Source organism: Myotis yumanensis, unplaced genomic scaffold (assembly GCF_028538775.1).
Source record: "Myotis yumanensis isolate MYYU_CA2020_CCGP unplaced genomic scaffold, mMyoYum1.0.hap1 SCAF_1, whole genome shotgun sequence".
Lineage (NCBI taxonomy): Eukaryota > Metazoa > Chordata > Mammalia > Chiroptera > Vespertilionidae > Myotis > Myotis yumanensis.
The window spans coordinates 225,555,388-225,576,204 of NW_027223752.1; the positions used below are offsets into that span (position 1 = coordinate 225,555,388).

The 20,817-nt window shown below is 37.8% G+C and overlaps 1 protein-coding gene across 2 annotated transcripts in view; it reads right to left on the reverse strand.

Annotated features, from left to right (window-relative positions):
* Window positions 1–20,817, reverse strand: part of ANAPC4 (anaphase promoting complex subunit 4) — a 37,215-nt gene that overhangs the window by 12,925 nt on the left and 3,473 nt on the right. Inside the window, exons 1-15 of one of the 2 annotated variants that reach the window (XM_070398465.1) lie at window positions 18,652–18,737; window positions 17,191–17,278; window positions 16,976–17,050; window positions 16,808–16,834; window positions 16,670–16,714; window positions 15,929–16,013; window positions 15,424–15,528; window positions 13,343–13,426; window positions 12,145–12,231; window positions 11,686–11,750; window positions 10,979–11,021; window positions 10,786–10,862; window positions 9,173–9,273; window positions 9,041–9,092; window positions 2,157–2,212 (exon numbers count right to left, since the gene is read on the reverse strand). In XM_070398465.1, the coding sequence (XP_070254566.1) occupies window positions 2,157–2,212; window positions 9,041–9,092; window positions 9,173–9,273; window positions 10,786–10,862; window positions 10,979–11,021; window positions 11,686–11,750; window positions 12,145–12,231; window positions 13,343–13,426; window positions 15,424–15,528; window positions 15,929–16,013; window positions 16,670–16,714; window positions 16,808–16,834; window positions 16,976–17,050; window positions 17,191–17,207 (919 nt within the window). In that variant the 5' untranslated portion in view covers window positions 17,208–17,278; window positions 18,652–18,737. Of the gene's footprint in view, window positions 1–2,156; window positions 2,213–9,040; window positions 9,093–9,172; window positions 9,274–10,785; window positions 10,863–10,978; window positions 11,022–11,685; window positions 11,751–12,144; window positions 12,232–13,342; window positions 13,427–15,423; window positions 15,529–15,928; window positions 16,014–16,669; window positions 16,715–16,807; window positions 16,835–16,975; window positions 17,051–17,190; window positions 17,279–18,651; window positions 18,785–20,817 lie in introns of those variants that run through there. The other variant, XM_070398455.1, reaches the window with a different exon arrangement.

Below are 20,817 nucleotides of genomic sequence, written 5' to 3' on the forward strand. Positions count from 1 at the left end.
TTTTACACAAGAGCAAGCCGAGGTTACAGAGCTAAGGTGGCAGAGCCAGATTCCCATGAGGCCCCAGTGCCCAAACTAGTGTGCCTCCCACAGCGTCCTGTTCTAACAAGGCCTGAGCGGCAATTCACTCCTCTTCTAATCCCACTTCTTGTTACCATAGAGACAGGCAATAAGAATGTAAGCTGCCTAAATTACTCCAAAAATTATAAGTAAAACCAAAGCCCTACTTCTGTAAAAGGAAATTATTTCTAAGTGTTCTGTAATTCATTCTAATTAACAACTCTGATCAAATAACAGGCTGGCCTGAGAAACACACCGGCTCCCCATCCTGGCTAGTGTTGGTATGATTTTGAGAAAAATCTAAGAATTATAAATGTTAACATCTGCAGACCACATTATTTTATCAAAAGCAATTATATTAGGCTGACAAGTATGAAGTTTGTTTTTCAAATATCAGAAGGTTTGTGCCGTTGTAACAAATAGGGGATAAATTCTATTTATAACTAAATTTTGCATATGTTGGAAGAAAATGTATGCTGGATTACTTCAAAGGTTTTAAGAGAGGTCACAAAAATAACAGTACAAATGGGCCTCAATAAAATATGCACATGCTGTAAAGTGAACATTAAAATTTTTAATATCAATAAGAATGTTAATTACCTACAAATACAAAGATCGTGTAGAGATTTAAAAAAAAAAAAAAAGGCCACAAGTGTCCACATTCTATTTAGCTACAGCATCACTGTCCAATGGAAGTGACGACGGAAATGTTCTAGTTTGTGCTGGCCAACACGGTAGCCCCTAACCATGTGGCTTCTGAGCACTTCAGATGTGCCTAGCACAGTGATGGCGAGCCTTTTGAGCTCAGCGTGTCAGCATTTTGAAAAACCCTAACTTAACTCTGGTGCTGTGTCACATATAGAAATTTTTTGACATTTGCAACCATAGTAAAACAAAGACTTATCTTTTTGATATTTATTTTATATATTTAAATGCCATTTAACAAAGAAAAATCAACCAAAAAAATGAGTTCGCATGTCACCTCTGACACGTGTGTCACAGATTCGCCATCACTGGTCTAGCATGACGAAGGAACTGAATATAAAATTTTATATAACTTCAACTAATTTAAATAGCTACATGTGGCTAGTGGCTACCATATGGACTGCATAGATCTAGAGACGGAAAACCAAAGTATAAAACAGGAGATAAGCTACTCGGGGCAGAGGCTGTGTCTTATTTTTCTATTAATTCTAACACCTAACAATGCCTAATACATAACAGTGATTCAAAAAAAAATTTTAATACCTTTTTATTAATTTCACAGAGCAAGGGAGAGGGAGAGAAAGAAACATCAATGATGAGAGAGAATCATTGATTGGCTGCTTCCTACATGCCCCCTACTGGGGATTGAGCCTGCAACCTGGGCATGTGCCCTGCTGGGAATCGACCATGAACTCATGGTTCATAGATCAATGCTCAACTACTGAGCCATGCTGGCTGGGCTCAAAAATGTTATTTTAACCTAAGGGGTTAAACAAGGTAAAAAAAAAAAAAAATGGTTAATTAGCCCTGGCTTGTATTGCTCAGTGGGCTGGAGCGTCATCTCATGCATCAAGGGTCACAGACTTGATGCCCAGTCAAGACACATTCCCAGGTTGTGGTTTTGATCTCCAGTCCAGGTGCATATGGGAGGCAACTGACTGATGATTCTCTATCACATCAATGTTTCTCTCTCTCTCTCACTCTCTCTCTCTCTCTCTCTCTCTCTCTCTCTCATCGATGTTTCTCTCTTTCTCCCACCTTCCCTCTCTCCTCCCCTTGTCTCTCTCTCTCTCTCTCTTTCTAAAAATCAATAAAAACATATCCTTGAGGAAGGTTTAAAAAATACATTAAACAAAGGCTAATTATCAGTGAGCGACAGAGATAACCAATGCTACAAGTTACATCTGAGAGGATGTGGGGGTGGATGGATGTATAAAGAAATAAGACTGGCCATGTGTTGAAAACAGCTGAAACTGGGTGAAGGGGGTTCATTTATACTATTCTCTCTACTTTTATAGGTATTTGCAATTTTACTAAAGTAAATATTCTGGATTGATATTGCTACAGTTTAAAAACAAAAGTGTGAGAATAACAAGAATGCTTTAACTTACCCACATAGAGCCACCGAAAAAATGCTTTGAAGTTTTTCATACTGCTATCTATAACTCTAAAGAGATAAAAATATATAGAAAATGAAATTATTACATAGGTTCATGTAACATTTTTCACTGTGGCATATAATAATCCTTACTGTCCTGTTATATCCTATCTGATGACATGTAAGCCTTTAGAACAGATTTTACAAATCACACACACACCCCTAAAAATAAAATTTCAAAAGAGCAAATCCTGATTCTTTTCAAAAATAAAACAAATAACTCCTATTCTAACTGGTTATAACAGCCTTGCCACAAATGTAATAGTCTCTCCTAGCATTCAGTAAAAGCATGAAATCCTTTTCTAACGTGGCAAATAAAAGAAACAAGAAAAAAAAATCAGGTTTCAGCATTATTCATTTAAAAAAAAAAAAATGGTCAGGAGGAGAAAATGGCGGAGGCTTAGACGGACGTGTTGGTGCTTCGTCCCGGACCAGATAGGGGCGAGCAGCTGAAACGGGTAACAATCAGCCCGATCAAGCTGGGGAGGTTCAGCTGAGAGACAGTCTGCAGCCAGGAAAGACAGAAAACTCCTAAAAAATGCGGATGGTTAGAGATTGAGGCTGAAACCTCCCTCTGGGCGCCAGCGCAGCGGCGAGACCGCGCCATCTCAGGCAGCGTTTACCGGCATCCAGAGATCGGCTACTAACCCGGAGGCAACGATTCGCAAACAGTGCGACTGCAAGAGCCAAGGGGAGACCTGCACCCCTCCACGGAAAGATTCAAGCAACAGCGGCCTCCTGATCACCACACGCTCTGCCTGGGGAACAGTTGCTGCGTCTGAAGCCTCCCTCCACCAGCCAGAAGAGCCACCACAACTGTGAACCGCACCCATCAGAGGCCCTGCTATCAACAGAGGAGCCGCTGCTACCACAACCGCCCAAGGAGCAACCACAGACCGAGGAGCCACTGCCACCCAGGGAGCAGCCACTGCCACCCAGGGTCCAGCCACTGAACGATTCAACAACTAGTAATGTCAGTGAGATCAAACATGGGTAGACAAAGAAACCCCCAAAGGAAAGAAAAGGAGGACTCGCCAGAAAAGCAGCTAAGTGAGACAGAGATATGCAACATGACGGAAAAAGAATTCAGAATAAGGTTCCTAGAGTACATGCACTGGATGTTCAAGAAGCAAGAAGAAACAGATGAAAAACTCAACTACGTATGCAAGAAGCTAGAAGAAACAGATGAAAAAATCAACAACTTAAGTAAGTCCCAAGAAGAAATGAAGAGCGACATAGCTGCAATAAAAAACACCATTGAAAGTATCAACAGTAGACTGGGAGAAGCGGAGGACCGAATCAGTGAATTAGAAGACAAGGAAGCAAAACACACTCAAACTGTACTGCAAATGGAGAAAAAAATTAAAAGACAGGAGGAGAGCCTAAGGGAACTTTGGGACAACATGAAACGAAGCAACATACGAATAATAGGGGTGCCAGAACAACAGAAAGATGAACATGGATTAGAAAACCTATTCGAAGAAATAATATCAGAAAACTTCCCTGAGGTGGGGAAGAAAAAAGTCACACAAGCCCAGAGAGTCCCAAACAAGGTGAACCCGAAAAGACCCACACCAAGACACATCATAATTACCATGGCAAATGTTCAGGATAAAGAGAGAATCTTACAGGCTGCAAGAGAGAGGCGGAAAGTAACATACAAGGGAGCTCCCATTAGATTATCAAATGATTTCTCAACAGAAACACATCAGGCCAGAAAAGAATGGACGGAAATCTACAAAGTGATGCAAAGCAAAGGACTGAATCCAAGAATACTCTATCCAGCAAGGCTATCATTCAAAATTGAAGGGGAAATAAGAAGCTTCACAGACAAAAAAGGGCTAAGGGAGTTTATCACCACCAAGCCAGCCATGCAAGAAATGCTAAAGGGACTGGTGTAAAAGAAGAAATATCAAGCTCAGAAAGAAAACAGCCACACACACACACACAAAAAAGAAATGGCTACAAACAAGTACCTTTCAATAATAACTTTAAATGTAAATGGACTAAATGCTCCAAATAAAAGACATCGAGTGGCTGAATGGATAAAAAAACATGACCCATACATCTGCTGTCTACAAGAGACCCAACTCATTGGAAAGGACTCACACAGACTGAAAGTGAAGGGATGGAAAAATATCTTTCACGCAAATGGAAAGGAAAAGAAAGCTGGGGTAGCAATACTTATATCTGACAAAATACATCTCAAAGTGAAGGCCATAACCAGAGATAAGGAAGGCCACTTCATAATACTAAAGGGATCAATACAACAAGAAGATATAACCCTGGTAAACATATATGCACCCAATGCAGGAGCACCCACATACATAAGAAAACTTCTGGAAGATATCAGGGGAGATATCGACAATAACACAATCATAGTAGGGGACTTTAATACACCACTGACATCACTGGATAAATCCGCTAGACAAACAATCAGCAAAGAAACAGCAATCCTAAATGACTCACTAGATCAGATGGACTTAATTGACATCTTCAGAACGCTACACCCCACAGCTGCGGAATATACATTCCTCTCAGGTGCTCATGGGACATATTCAAAAATAGACCACATATTGGGTCACAAGCAAAGTCTCCACAAATTCAAGAAGATTGAGATCATAAAAAGCATCTTCTCAGACCACGATGGCATAATGTTAGAAATAAACTACAATAAAAACAACCCAAAATACTCAAACACTTGGAAGCTGAATAGCATGTTATTAAATATTGATTGGGTTACCGATGACATCAAAGAAGAAATTAAAAACATCCTGGACACTAATGACAATGAAAACACAACAATCCAAAACCTCTGGGACACAATGAAAGCAGTCCTGAGAGGGAAGTTTATAGCTCTACAGGCTTATCTCAAAAAACAAGAAAAAATGGTAGTTAATCATCTAACTCTACAACTCAAAGAATTAGAAAGAGAGCAACAAGAAAACCCCAGAGTGAGCAGAAGGAAGGAGATAATAAAGATTAGAGCAGAAATCAATGACATAGAGACCAAAAAAACAATACAGAAAATCAATGAAACCAAGAGCTGGTTCTTTGAAAGGATAAACAAGATTGACAAACCCCTCGCCAGGCTCACCAAGAAGCAAAGAGAAAGGTCCCAAATAAACCAAATCAGAAATGATAGAGGCGAAATAACAACAGACCCCAAAGAAATACAAATGATTGTTAAACAATACTACGGGCAACTCTACTCCAACAAACTAGACAACCTGGAGGAAATGGACAAATTCCTAGAAAAATACAACATTCCAAAACTCAATCAGGAAGAATCTAAAAACCTCAATAGGCCAATAACTATGGAAGAAATTGAAGCAGTCATCAGAAAGCTTCCAGCAAACAAAAGCCCAGGGCCAGACGGCTTCACAGGGGAGTTCTACCAAACATTCAAGGAAGAACTAAAACCTACCCTCCTCAGACTACTACAAAAAATTCAAGAGGAAGGAACACTTCCAAGCTCATTCTATGAAGCCAGCATCACCCTAATACCAAAACCAGGTAAAGACATCACAATGAAAGAGAATTACAGGCCAATATCCCTCATGAACATAGATGCCAAAATCCTCAACAAAATCTTAGCAAATAGGATCCAGCAGTACATCAGAAGGATCATACACCATGACCAAGTAGGATTTATCCCAGAGATGCAAGGATGGTACAACATCCGTAAATCAATAAATGTGATACATCACATAAACAAATTGAAAGAAAAAAACCACATGGTCATATCAATTGATGCAGAAAAAGCATTCGACAAAATCCAACACCCATTTTTGATAAAAACTCTCAGAAAGGTGGGAATAGAAGGATCATACCTCAACATAATAAAAGCCATATATGACAAGCCCACAGCCAACATCATACTCAATGGTCAAAAACTAACACCATTTCCCCTAAGAACAGGAACAAGACAGGGATGCCCACTCTCACCACTCCTGTTCAACATAGTACTGGAAGTATTAGCCATTGCAATTAGGCAAGAAGAAGAAATAAAAGGCATCCAAATTGGAAAAGAGGAAGTAAAACTGTCCTTATTTGCAGATGACATGATATTATACATACAAAACCCTAGAGACTCCATCAAAAAGCTACTAGACTTAATACATGAATTTGGCAATGTAGCAGGATACAAAATTAACCCCAAGAAATCTGAGGCATTTCTATACACCAATAGTGAACTTTCAGAAAGAGAGATTAGAAAAACAATCCCATTTACCATCGCACCAAAAAAATTAAGATACCTAGGAATAAACTTAACTAAAGAGGTTAAAGACCTCTACTCAGAAAACTACAGGACGTTGAAAAAAGAGATAGAGGAAGACATAAACAGATGGAAGAACATACCATGTTCTTGGATTGGTAGAATCAACATCATTAAAATGTCCATACTACCCAAAGCAATCTATAAATTCAATGCACTTCCCATTAAAATACCAATGGCCTTCTTCAAAGATCTAGAACGAACTCTCCAAAAATTCATCTGGAATAAAAAAAGACCCCGAATAGCTGCAGCGATCCTGAGAAAGAACAAAGTAGGTGGGATCTCAATGCCAGATATCAAACTGTATTACAAAGCCACTGTTCTCAAAACTGCCTGGTACTGGCACAAGAACAGACATATAGACCAGTGGAATAGAATAGAGAGTCCAGAAATTAGCCCGAACCAATATGCTCAATTAATTTTTGACAAAGGAGGCATGAACATACAATGGAGCCAAGATAGTCTCTTCAATAAATGGTGTTGGGAAAATTGGACAGATATATGCAAGAAAATGAAACTAGACCACCAACTTACACCATACACAAGAATAAACTCAAAATGGATAAAGGACTTAAATGTACGACAGGAAACCATAAAAATTCTAGAAGAATACAAAGGCAACAAAATCTCAGACTTATGCCAAAACAATTTCTTCACTGATACAGTTCCTAGGGCAGTTGAAACTAAAGAGAAACTGAACAAATGGGACTACATCAAAATAAAAAGCTTCTGCACAGCAAAAGAAACCATCAACAAAACAACAAGAAAACCCACCTCTTGGGAAAACATATTTGCCAACGTCATATCTGATAAGGGCTTAATCTTCAAAATTTATAGGGAACTCATACAACTTAACAAAAAGAAGATAAACAATCCAATCAAAAAATGGGCAAAGGATCTAAATAGACACCTTTCAAAAGAGGACATTCAGAAAGCCAAGAGGCATATGAAAACATGCTCAAAGTCACTAATCATCCGAGAGATGCAAATCAAAACAACAATGAGGTACCATCTCACACCTGTCAGAATGGCCATCATCAACAAATCAACAAACGACAAGTGCTGGAGAGGATGTGGAGAAAAAGGAACACTTGTGCACTGCTGGTGGGAATGCAGACTGGTGCAGCCACTATGGAAGGCAGTATGGAGGTTCCTCAAAAAATTGGAAATGGAACTCCCATTTGACCCTGTGATTTCACTACTAGGAATATATCCCAAGAAACCAGAAACACTTATCAGAAAGGATATATGTAACCAGATGTTCATAGCAGCACAATTCACCATAGCTAAGATCTGGAAACAGCCTAAGTGCCCATCAGTAGATGAATGGACTAGAAAACTGTGGTACATCTACACGATGGAATACTATGCTGCTGTTAAAAAGAAGGAACTCCTACCATTTGCAACATCATGGATGGAACTGGAGAGCATTATGCTAAGTGAAACAAGCCAGTCAATGAAGGAAAAATACCACATGATCTCACTCATTCATGGATAATAAAGACCATTACAAACTTTTGAACAATAATAGATACAGAGGCAAAGCTGCCTCAAACTGATTGTCAAACTGCAGTGGGAAGGCCAGAGAGAGTTGGGGGGCAGGAGGGAGGGGAGTAAGAGATCAACCGAAGGATTTGTATGCATGCATATAAGCATAACTAATGGACATAAGACACTGGGGGGTAAGGGAGGGTAGGGGTTTGTCAAGGGCGGGGGGGAAAAAAGGACACTTATGTAATACCCTTTGTAATACTTTAAGCGAAAAATTTAAAAAAAAAAAAAAAAAAAAAAAAAAAAAAAAGGTCAGAAAGAAAAAACATCAACCCCCAACAGAAAATTATTATAAATCTGTACTGTCACCACCTCCGATATCACTGAATATTATTTTTGGAAGTTCGTATTTTTGTCCTTACAATAACGAATCACAAGAATTGAATTTCCTCGTGCTTAACACAAATGTACCCCCCATAATGAACTATTAGAAGTGGAAGTCACCTTCATGTTGATGAAACTGTTTCTGAATATATATCATTTAAAAAATCTCTTTAAGCTTCCACCCATAAGATAATTACTCTGAGCAAATAATACTGCATGTTTCATTCCTAAACCTCAGAAGCCCTTCCAAGCCTCATAACAGTGCTGGAGAGGTGGGTCACTATCATTAACCTTTCCGTGCCCAGTAAAACCTATGATCAAAACTCTCTGGCAGCAAAAAGAAAAAAAAGAGAAAAAAAGTTCCTTTGTTAAGAAAAAAAGTTCTCTAACCATCAATACCGTTTAGAAATATGGAGGTAACCTACAGACGAACTAGAAATAGCAGCACTTATAAAGAGCAAAAAGGTCCCGGAGACAGGGCCAGGGTAAGGATAGGGGGACAGGACAATACTGCTTTATGTTATGAGACCACTGTGCTATTGGCTGATTTTAATCAAGGCATAATTTTCACAAAAACTTTAAAACTGGTTTTAAGAAAATCACGACAATTTGCTAGGTTCTCATTTGTAAGCAAAAGGGAAAACAGTGCCAAGTCAGTGATGCCAGGTATCCCCAATACTTACTGCAGAAGTTCATTTGCCTTGAGTATGAAAGAGCCCACAGCAGTAATAGCATCTAAAAGGAAATAAATAAATATCATTTGTCAGGTAAGTAAAGTGTGTTTAATGCACTCTGTTGGAAAATGAAATTACTACCTTCAATACCCGCAGCATCTAATCCAAGAGGTTCATATTTTTGTTTCCATGAAGCCATTCCTTTCAGTTCACTCAGATGGTATAATAAAGACTCTGAGCCACTAAAACGGAGCAGAAATAAATTAGCATCATTACCATCAGCAAGGTGGCAGGCAGTTACTACCTAGCTTGAACGTTCCTGAATATTCAGAAATAAAAACTGGAAGTAACTTAAATTTTTTTTCTAAGAGAAATAATTATTTCTCAAAATTATCACTAAAAACTGTAGCAGAATCATTTGGTCATCAACTGCTGAGATGAGAACATGACCAAGATGATTAAATTTTGCAAGAAAATCAAATCCTGTTCCATAGTTACTCCTGGCACTTTTAAGACAGTCATATGATCATCTTGGTCGTTCAACAGCTCTGTATTTAACATTCAGCAAGGATTTATTAAGCTCCAACTTTATTTAGGACAGGCACTGTGCTAGACTCTGTGGGAACATAATGGCGAAGAAAGCGAAAAGGTCCCCGTGGCACCAACAGTCTAATAGGGAAGATGGTGATTACCACACCGACATTCCATCACTCCAACCACATAAATGCCTTAAAGGAAATGCACACGGTGCAGTGTAACAGAAGAAACTAATCTAACCTGGGGGATAACGGTAGGCCTCTCTGAACAAGCCTAAGAGCTAAAGAGTGCCAACTGAAGAGCAGGCTGGAATGTTCCAGAAAGTGATGCATGAAAGCATTAGGGAGGAGAAAAAAACATCAAGTTTGAGGCCATTAGTGTGGGTGCAGCAGAGACAGGTGTGCGAAGGCCATGCGAAGGCCTTGGGAATGAGAAGGCACTGGAAGTTTTTAAGCAGGAGTAACATGATCAGGCCCATGTTCCTTGAATGTTTACCTTGCTTGAACATTCCTAAATATTCAGACCCGCCACGGGGGATATGTTTGAGGGGCACGGTGCAGACTGGAGAAGACCAGTCCAAAGGGTACTTGCAGGGATCCAAGGGAAAGGTGATGAAGGATTAGGGGACTCAGCACAAAGGGATTTATCAAAATTTAAGTCAAACACTGAGCGCGTGCATCCGCCTGTCCACTGATTCGCTGAGAGGCTGTGGAGAGCAGCAGCAGGGACTCGGAGATCGGGAAGAAAGTCCAGCTCTGACACTTGGTAACGCTGGACTAGCCATGACCATTTTGAACTTGTTTCTTCTTATGTAAAACGAGGGTAATCTAATCAACACCTTTGCAAGGTATTAAATGCAAAAGTACGTAACAAGCTTTGTTAACTTAAAAATGATACACAAACATACTTAAATTCACTGCTCAAAAAAGGGGTATATGCCCTATTCAAAATATGCCTCATTGTTGGGTGAGGAAACAGCCCAGCCAGGGCCTAGCCCGGTGAAAAGATGTTGGAAAACAAGTTCATAAAGCAGAATTACAGGACTGATTTCTTATATTTCGGGTACTCCAAGATTCGCCTCAAATACCAATGCAGTCATTTTCACTAGAAAAGGCTCAAAAGAAGAATGACGGATGATGATGAGAAGGCTGTAGAAAGAAGACCAACACCCAGTACGTGCAAATGCAATACCAAAGAATTCTACAAAACCTTCATACCTCTGTAAGTGACTTATAACCAATTTTTGTATACTGGAATATGAGGACTCTATAGACTGGCCAAGCTTTTTTAAGCCCTAATTAAGAGAAGAAAATATATTTAATATGCAAGCAAGATACGATATGCCATTCTAAAAAAATTAAGACTGCGTTCATAGTCACTGAAACACAAAGACACTTTAACCACACACACCTTCACTGTTAACTGGTTCATTAAGAGGGTCTGAAGTTCAGCACTACAATGAAAAAGAAAGTGTTTTTAAATCTTAAACCTTTTAAGTTAAAAATAATAAACAAGGTTTTTAAACAAAATAAACAAAAAGAAACAGCCCAGCAAAAATCAAGCATCTGTTGTACTGGCAAAAGGAAACAATAAAGTCCAGAAACGGACTGAAGCGTATATGAGAAGGTACTATATGCTAAAGTGGCATTTCAAAGAAGTGAGGAGGTGTAATATTCATATAGCCAAAAAATCACATCTGGGACATGTAAATGAAATAAAAGATAAACCATAAAAAAAAAATAAAAAAAAAATAAAAAAAAAAAAACAGAAGAAAACACAAATCAATCTTTGAATACTCTTAAGATGGGAAAAGTCTTTTTAAGAATAATGCTAAGGTATAACTAAGAATAATGCTAAGGAAAAAATTAATTTGGCTATATAAAAATTGTTAAATTTTTATACATTTAAAAATACATATATAATATATATTATACACATACAAAATGATCACATTTACATAAAAATGTATATGTGCATTGAAAAGCCTAGAAAAAGATATATATCTTTTGTTCTTGTGTGCCAGAATTTTAAAATATTTTTACAATTAATATTTTTTGAAATAAAAAATTACTTTAAAAAAGAAGAAAAAGCAGAAATACCAAACATGAGTTTATTACCTAGCTTTCCCCCACAACAGCAAGTGCATAAATTCATCTTGCACTGATGTGGTTGTGTTCTTTTCCTAAACGAAATGGATAAAATTATACATAGGTTTTAAATTATAAGCATATTGATTCAAAATTACAGGCGCATGACTCCCCTCCTTTTCCTTAACCTTTCTTCAAATGGATTATGTACCTGGCAGTTACTGGGAAACAGCCAATCAGCTCTTCCAACAGCTGTCCTTACTCCCCAAGCCCCACCTGCCCCACTTCACCATCTTGTCCCCACCTAAGCTATGCCAATGGGAAGAGAGTCCTTTCTCTTTGAGAAAATAGCCTGAGGTTAAACTAAGACATCTGAAAGAAAACCTGATCTTAGCCTTTTTCAAATCAGACCGATCTTTCTCATGCACTTTGCAACGTGAATAAGGACATCAAGCATTCTTCGCTGGGTAGGAGGCTCAGGCACGTTACCTGCACAAACTTGGTGAGCCGAGAGTCCATCTGCATTAGTATCTCTTCCCAGGCTTCACACATACATGTTAGTGACAAATTTACATACTATTAACAAAAAGAAGGAAACATCAATATGGTAAAAAGTATTTAACTCAATATGCTAACTAAATAACGTGTGCTTCTTACTGTCCATTGTCTCAAAGAAATCCAGAAATTTGCTTTCAATCACTTTTAACTCAGTTAAGCCAGAGGAAAAGACTGTAGCTAACATTTGGTAATCACTTAACTACCAAACATTCCTAAATTAAGTTTTTATCTGGTAAAACAAATGTCCTCCAGCTTTTGACATGTATGTCTTACATACACAAACTATCAAAATGCTGGTTTGGTCAGCTATTCAATTTTCAAACAGGATCTTTAAAAAGATTTTGATCTCCCAAAATCTTTGACATCAAGTCAATTAGTGAGTGTGTGAGACTGAAAAAAAAAAAAAGGCTACAATTCCACGTAGCTCCTCTCTCCAGACAGAGTGGATGTCCCCAGCCCTTAAATCTGGCCTTGTACCTTGCTGTGACCAACACAAAGCAGAAGTGACACTGTGGGTCCAAGGCCTTAAAAGGCTTTATACACCTCCTCTTGCACTGACACCCCTGCCTCTGCCACCACTTCATGGACAAGCCTGGCTAGCCCGCTGTGAGATGAGAAGGGGAAGCCTAGACAAAGCATCACAGCTAAGGGGCACCTAGATCAGCCAGCTGACTACCCAATGCAAGACCAAGCCCAGCCGAGATTAGCTGAACCTGGCCCTGATCAACAGAACCTCCCATCTGAGCCCAGACTGAACTGTTGACTAAGACACCAACCTACAGAATCAGGGGCTATTAAGTACCAAAGCTAACTGGTAAGATGACTGTTTTCCATAATACTTTCTTTACAACAAAACTTTAAAAATTCCAAGATATTATTTTATTTCTGGGAATATTTAAAATGATTTAAACTACTTTTTTCTCTTTTTTTTTGGAGAAATAGAGATGGATGGGAGCAGATTTTCTATTACATTTATTTTTCTTGCTTTAACGGATATTGTAAGATTATCTATCAGACTAGATACCTCTACGACAGATAGCTTTACAAAATAAAATTTTCAAGTTTGTTATTTATAGAACATTAGAAACTTAGAGTAAATATTCACATAAAACAAGCTATAAATAAATACCTGCAAAAGAGCTGAAATGTGAGTAAACTTTCTGGCCATCCGAGTTACTTCAGGTAAGAAAGAGTACAATAGATTGGTTTCAAGCTGCAAAATCAAAATAATAAAGTGAGTCACAATTAGATGCACTTATTTAAAAAAAAAATTTTAAAAAACCTTTTAAGTATTTTTTAATTACAGCTGACATTCAATATTACATTAGTTTCAGATATATAGCATAGTGGTTACATATTTATTTATTTATTTAAATATATTTGTATTGATTTCGGAGAGAAAGGGAGAGGGAGAGAGAAATAGAAATAATGATGAGAGAATCATTGATCGGCTGCCTCCTGCACACCCCCTACTGGAGATTGAGCAAACAACCCTGGCATGTGCCCTTGACCGAAATCAAACCCGGGACCCTTCAGTCCGAAGCCAATGCTCTATCCACTGAGCCAAACCAGCTAGGGCTGGTTACATATTTATATAACTTACGAAGTAATTACCCCAATAAGTCTAGTACCCACCTAACATGCAGAGTTACCACAATATTATTGACTACATTCACTATGTTGTACTTTACATCCCCATGACTATTTTTGATGGCCAATTTGTACTTCTTAATCCCTTTACCTTTTTCACACTTACTTCTTTTAAAAAAGATAAATCAGTCCTTCCCTGGTACAAACTTCCAGTTACAAAATGAATAAATCATGGGGACTTAATGCAAAGCATGGTGACTACAGTCAATAATATTGTAGTGCAAGAGAGTAAACCTTAAAAAAATCTCATTACAAGAAAAAAATATATATATTTGTATAACTTTGTATATATAATGGATGATAACCAGACTTATTGTGGTGATCATTTCGCAGTGTGCATAAATACCAAATTATTATGTTGTACACCTGAAACTAATGTTATATGCCAATTATACCTCATGTAAAAAAAAAAACTTTTTAAAAAATAAAGCAGGCCCTAGCTGGTTTGGCTCAGTGGATAGAGTGTCGGCCTGTGGTCTGAAGGGTCCCAGGTTCAATTCCGGTCAAGGGCATGTACCTTGGTTGCGGGCACATCCCCAGTGCGGGGAGTACAGGAGGCAGCTGATCGATGTTTCTCTCTCATCAATGTTTCTAACTCTCTATCCCTCTCCCTTCCTCTCTGTAAAAAATCAATAAAATATACTTTTAAAAAATAAAAATAAATAAAAATAAAAAATAAAGCAGTACCTCGCAGTTCAAAAAACAAAATCCTGTAATTCAGAAGAGTCAAGATCTAACTCTGTATCATCAGAAAGACTATGTCAGAATTCTCCTTTTGAGCCCAAAAGTTTTAAGAGTATCAGAACAAAACCTTAGAATTTTGTTTTTAAATATGTTTTTATTGATTTTAAAGTGAGAGAAAGGGGGAGGGGGAGAGAGCGAAACATCAATTGGCTGCCTCCTGCACGCCCCTTACTAGGGATCGAGCCCGCAACCTGGGCATGTGCCCCTAATGGGAATAATACCAGGAACTAAACCAGTGGCCTCAGTGCATGGGATGATGCTCAACCAACTGAGCCACACCAGCCAGGGCAAACTTTAAGATTTTTTACTCTGCCGTGTTTAAGTGTGCATTGCTCACCGTCCCTTGGTTAGCAATCCCCTCTACATAGGTTTTTATAATACTACTAGAGGCCCAGTGCGTGGGGTCCCTCGGCCTGGCTTGCAGGGATCAGGCCAAAACTGGCTCTCCGACATCCCCCAAGAGGTCCCAGATTGCGAGAGGACGGTTCTCAGGTGACACACCCCGGAATCAGGCTCGCTCCTCTCTGGTTCCAGGTGCATCACCTGAGAACCGCAGCTACCAAGTCACCACAGCTTGGCAGCTCCTGCGCTGAGCATCTGCCCCCTGGTGGTCAGTGTGTGTTATAGCTACTGGCCGGTTGGCAGGTCGCTTAGGCTTTTGTATACTAGCATATAGATTCCACATGTGAGATTTAGAAGCCCCAAGTCAATTGTTTGCTTTTTGTTTTAAGAACCATTTGGATGATATGGACAATAAAAACCTATAAAACCTTTTAAAAACAGATTTACTCTCTGCTGTCAGGTTTCGATACTCACCTGAAAGTATGAAACTTCTGAAACACCAGTGGCAGAGACCTCTGTGACTACGGATAATGATTTCAAATCACTTGATAAACACAACGCAAGACAAGTACCAACAATCTGTAAGACAGTCAAATCCCCCAGCATACTTAGTATTACTGCTAGACTGCATCGCTTACAAGACAGAAGGCAAACATTCACAGAGGTCTAAACAGCAGAAGCACGTTGCCTGACTCCTGCCACGCCTGTCACAAATTGGAGCTCTTACCCACCACAAGGCTAGAACAACATTAAATCACAATCAAGCGTGTCCTATCAACCTGTCTGTTAAAAAGAAAAACTTGACTAATGCCACCAATAGTTCCATATCTTCACAGACATCATAACACTATTTTGAACTTAGGGAAGAGTCCTATTAACATTTAAGAACAAATAATTTTGTGTTTTATTCTTTTTGGTAAATCAGTTAGCTGCTATATTCTAAGATAAACATTATAGAAAAAATTAAAGGAAAACTTACCCCTGTGACTCGGGCAATTTTGAACATTCCATAAGCATAAAGTTCAATAAAACCAGAGCTTCCTCCAAGGACAAGAATATTAAGCCTAATTAAAAATAATGCAACAAGCTGAGGACAACAGGGAAGATGCAGTTCTTAAACCAAGATATAAATTGTTCCTGCTCTCATACAATCTGCATGCTAAAGCTCCCCTGTGGGGGAAATGAAACATGAAACAAATTCACTAATACTCAATATTCAATCACATCAGCCTCATTGCATTATTTCAAAAGAACATCAATTATTTCTAGCCTAAAAAACATCAGTTTACAGTAAAATAAGCATCAATTATTTTGACGATTACATTTGTATACTCTCAATAACAAAACAATCCTTTTTCCAGCTAATACAAAGTGCCATCAGTTTTATCATGGCTCTCATGCTATAATACTGAACAAGCTTAAAGAACTTAAATATTTAAATTTAAATTTTAGAAACTCTAGTACCTCAATCCTCTCTTGCTTCTTATTGAAAGAAACAAAGGTACATTATAATATTGTTAAGCTTGTCACAATCAAAGACCACACAATAAAAACAAGTAAACAATACATATTAATGTCTGTATATTGTTCAGAGGTATTTGTCAGCAATAAAATAATCACAAATAAAGGAATTGCCCTTGAAACTCTGAAAACTGCCTCAAATACCAAATATCAACTTTAATAAATTAGACTTGTTATTTAAGATATTCGCAAAATTTACCTGACATCTCCCAAAAGCTTAATAATTTCATCAGAATTTTCTTCACTAGAATATAAAAACAATTGGGTTATTTTTCAACTATATCCTTCAGATAATAAAAAGATTATCTTACTTAAAAACAAAAAAGTCATGCCTTACCTAAATATTTTTGAGGTGTTGCTATAACTAGAGAAAAACAGAGATTGGGGTAAAAAATACTCTTACTAGAAATATATTTTTTAAAACAAATGAGATAACTGTCACAGTGTTAAAAGTCGACAGAAATCTGTAAGATTAATTCCAATGAAATTAAACTCCGATACTTACTTTTTTGGCAATGTAGGTAATTTAGGTAAGAGAAGATTTGATTCATCTTCAGCATTATAAAAGGATGTTAGAACACTAAAAAACAGAAAAACAAGTATTATAAAAGCACCAAAGATTTTACTTCTCTTTCCATTTAAAAATATACTAGTTTTTTTAAATACCCAGTTTTATACATTATACGTTACCAAGTAAATAAATGCCACACATATTTTTACCATTGTAAAAAAGTCATAACAATCACAAACAAGAAGCAGAAGAGCAGAAAATCCGTAGGAAATTCTTCATTTACAAAAGGGTTTATTTCTGCAAAAAAAAAAAATCAGTCTGGCCACTTTACATTTAGTGGAACAAATATTAAAAAACAATTATCTCAGCATATAAAATATACTCATATGTGGTTAGTATTAGATACTGACTGAGATGAATGATTCCTTAACTCTCATCTAAGAACCGTCACTAAACCTGCATAGCAGAGTACTTTTAAAGAACACTACAATTATTTTATCATTTAATTATGAGTCCTATGGCTTATTTACTTTTGGAGATTTGACAACCCAGCAGGTATATAAGACGACACGATGCATTTTGAAACAGTCTTTTTTACCCCCCTTTCCCCCTCAATTCTACCCCAAATAAGGTTGGAAATAAATGAGAAGGTAAAAAAAAAAAAAGTGGTGACTTGGGAAGAATTTTTCCCCACTTTAACACAAACTAGGTATCCCAAGAGACCCTGGAATCTCCATAAAACATATCTACACTATTTGTAGAAAGTGTGTTAGAAATACACTCAGCAGCTAACTAGTCTGGCATAGAACTTACATAGTATGCTCTGCTCCTCTAACCTCTGCAAACCCACATGACCCTTAGTCACTCTTGATTATCTGATGACAGATTAATCACTCTGTTTTATCTACATTGAATTTCAAACTCCAGGCTAGACCCTTGGTATCCAATTCTTTACAAGTCTCCCTTAGGAAAGCTGTCAATTAATATTCAGATTTTACAAATTAATTTGATATTAATTTAAAACTTAATTAGAAAGGAAACGCTAATGGAAAGAAAATTATCACATTTACTCAAAAAAGCTTTTATTTTCAGTATTCCCTAAACCCACTGATCCTTTAGGCCATTTTTACTGGTTATTACTGACTACAGAGATTAAGACAAAATTATTTCCATAAAATAAGGAAATTACTGGGGACCATGGACACAGAAAGAAGCCGTGTAACATCAAACAGAATGCTCCATTCAGCACTTTTCATATTCTAAGAATATTTACTAAGGTACAAAAAAAAAAAAAACAAAGCTTTCGACGAAATAAATAGTGAAAAGCAAAACAGAACCTCAATGTGCAAACCAGCCATTTTAATTGCTATTACTCGAAAATATAGAGCAATAATGCAAACTACAAAAATAACTAAAAAGAAAAAGCTTGGATATTCAAACATTCCTGCTCCATAAAGAACCAGATTTTTTTCAGAAGAAAAAAAAAATCTAACAAAGCATAAAAGAATGTTTATCTTGATAAACTTAAAAATACAAAAGTTAAATGCAATGTACACATACTTAACATACAGATATCCCTAAGTACCCATTTTAAAAAATGAAAATTTCACGAATTCCATCCTATTGTGACTACTGGGGTTTTTCTTTTCTTTCTTTTTGAATTACTTTACCTGCTTTCTGCAGTCACCTCCATCCAATGCATACAAGAAACTGGGGCCTCCACAGAAAAGGAGTGCAAGCTTTCAGGTTTTTCCACATCACACAAAACAATTTTCTTGGTGTCAGCAAGAGCAAAGGCCAAAACTAAAAGAAAAAGATATCATCAGAAAAAATTAGTGTAACATTCAAGAAAAATAAATGGGTATTTCACTTCCTGCCCAGTTTTATTATCCTATATAATAAAACCCTAATATGCAAATCGACTGAATGGTGGAACGACCAGTCACTATGATGCACACTGACCACCGGGGGGCAGACGCTCAACGCAGGAACTGCCCCCTGGTGGTCAGCGCACTCCCACAGGGGCAGCGCTGCTCAGTCAGAAACCCAGCTCACAGGCTGGCAATGCAGCAGTAGTGGCAGGAGCCTCCCCTACCTGCCGCAGAACTAAGGACCCCTTGGGGGATGTCCACCTGCCGGCTTAGGCCTGCTCCCCCAAGGGATCCCAGACTGCGAGAAGGCACAGGCTGGGCTAAGGGACCCCACCCCAGTGCATGATGTCGCGCACTGGGCCTCTAGTCTATAATAACAAAAGCGTTAATATGCTAATTAGACCAATGTCCTTCCGGACAAAGCCAGGGCTGCAAGGGAAGCCCAGGTCCCGGGTACCAGAGGGAAGTCAGGGAAAGGAAGGCCTACTTTTGCACAAATTTCATGCAATGGGCCTCTAGTTTTAAATACATTGTGATCACAGAAATCATTAAACCTAAAAAATCCTTTCTTTAAATAATATTTTAAAACCTAAATTACAGCTTTGCACATAGTTAAGCTGTTATCTAAGCTTACTTTCAAATGCTCAAACTTTCATGAATAATCTACTACTTCCTCGTGAACTGTACTTAGCATCTTGCACATCAAAGCCTCTAAACTGGAACCCAGCTGCCAAGCAGAAAATACAAACCAGGTCTCAACAGACTAACAATCAATAACATTGTATCACCAAGACATACTGGTCCCGTAAACAAAAGGCAAGAAGTAATTCCTTCCATCTGCTTAGTTCTTGGAAAGTATTTTGTTCCCCATTTTTGTTTCTAACCCCTAATGAAAAACAAGGCCATCACTGCAACTGAATTATCAAGTACACTTTCTCTACCTAAGTCACTGGCATCTTCCTAACTTATCAAATTTAAGAATCTGTGAAGAGTGGGCTATGGGTTTCACTGTATACCAACACATACAACTAGGCTAGATGTGAGGCAATCCCGATATCCTCCTCTTTAAAATGATTTAAAGCAACCTTGAAATAACCAATACCTAAAAACACGAGACTTTTTTAATGATAAAAATATCATCTACTTAAATATTTTTTAACACGCTGATTTTCATAATTTATTTTTCAGATCCTGGTATTTTTGGATGAATACTGCAAGATATCAAGATGTTACTTACAAAAGTCCTCTAATTTTATATGTACTTTTAAAAATACATATTTTTTTATTGATTCCAGAGAGGAAGGGAGAGGGAGAGAGAGAAACATCAATGATGAGAGAGAATCATTGATTGGCTGCCTCCTGCATGCCCCCTCCTGGAGATCGAGCCCACAACCTGGGCATGTGCCCTGACCGGGAATCGAACCGTGACCTCCTGGTTCATAGGTCAATGCTCACCCAATCACTGAGCCACACTGGAGGGCTACTTTTTTAAAAAAAATAAAAGATAAAACAACAGCTGAGCTAAATGAGTACAGATAAAAATAGTTATCTGTAAGTAATGGGCTTTCAGGGCATTTTTACATTATTTATATTTAGCTAGAAAAAAATTAATGAAGGGTACAAAAGAGTTTACAAAAACAGTTCCGTTTTTTTTCTTAAAGCACCAATGATTACCAATGAACTTTAGGCCATGATTTACAGCATTTTACTGTACTGACTGTATACGTACAACAGTTTAAATAACAACTGTCATTGTAAACACAACACATGGGAGAGAAGGGTTCAGTCCGCAGAGCCACTGCCAGCTAGAATATAACAAACTACAAAATAAAGGACACCTGGAGGAAAAAAATCATACAGAAATAGAATCACTGAGGTCAGAGGTGACAGTCCTTCGGGTGAGGCAAGCATACATGCAGAGAGAATATTGATGAGCCATCCATTTAAGGCTAAGAAACATTTTGG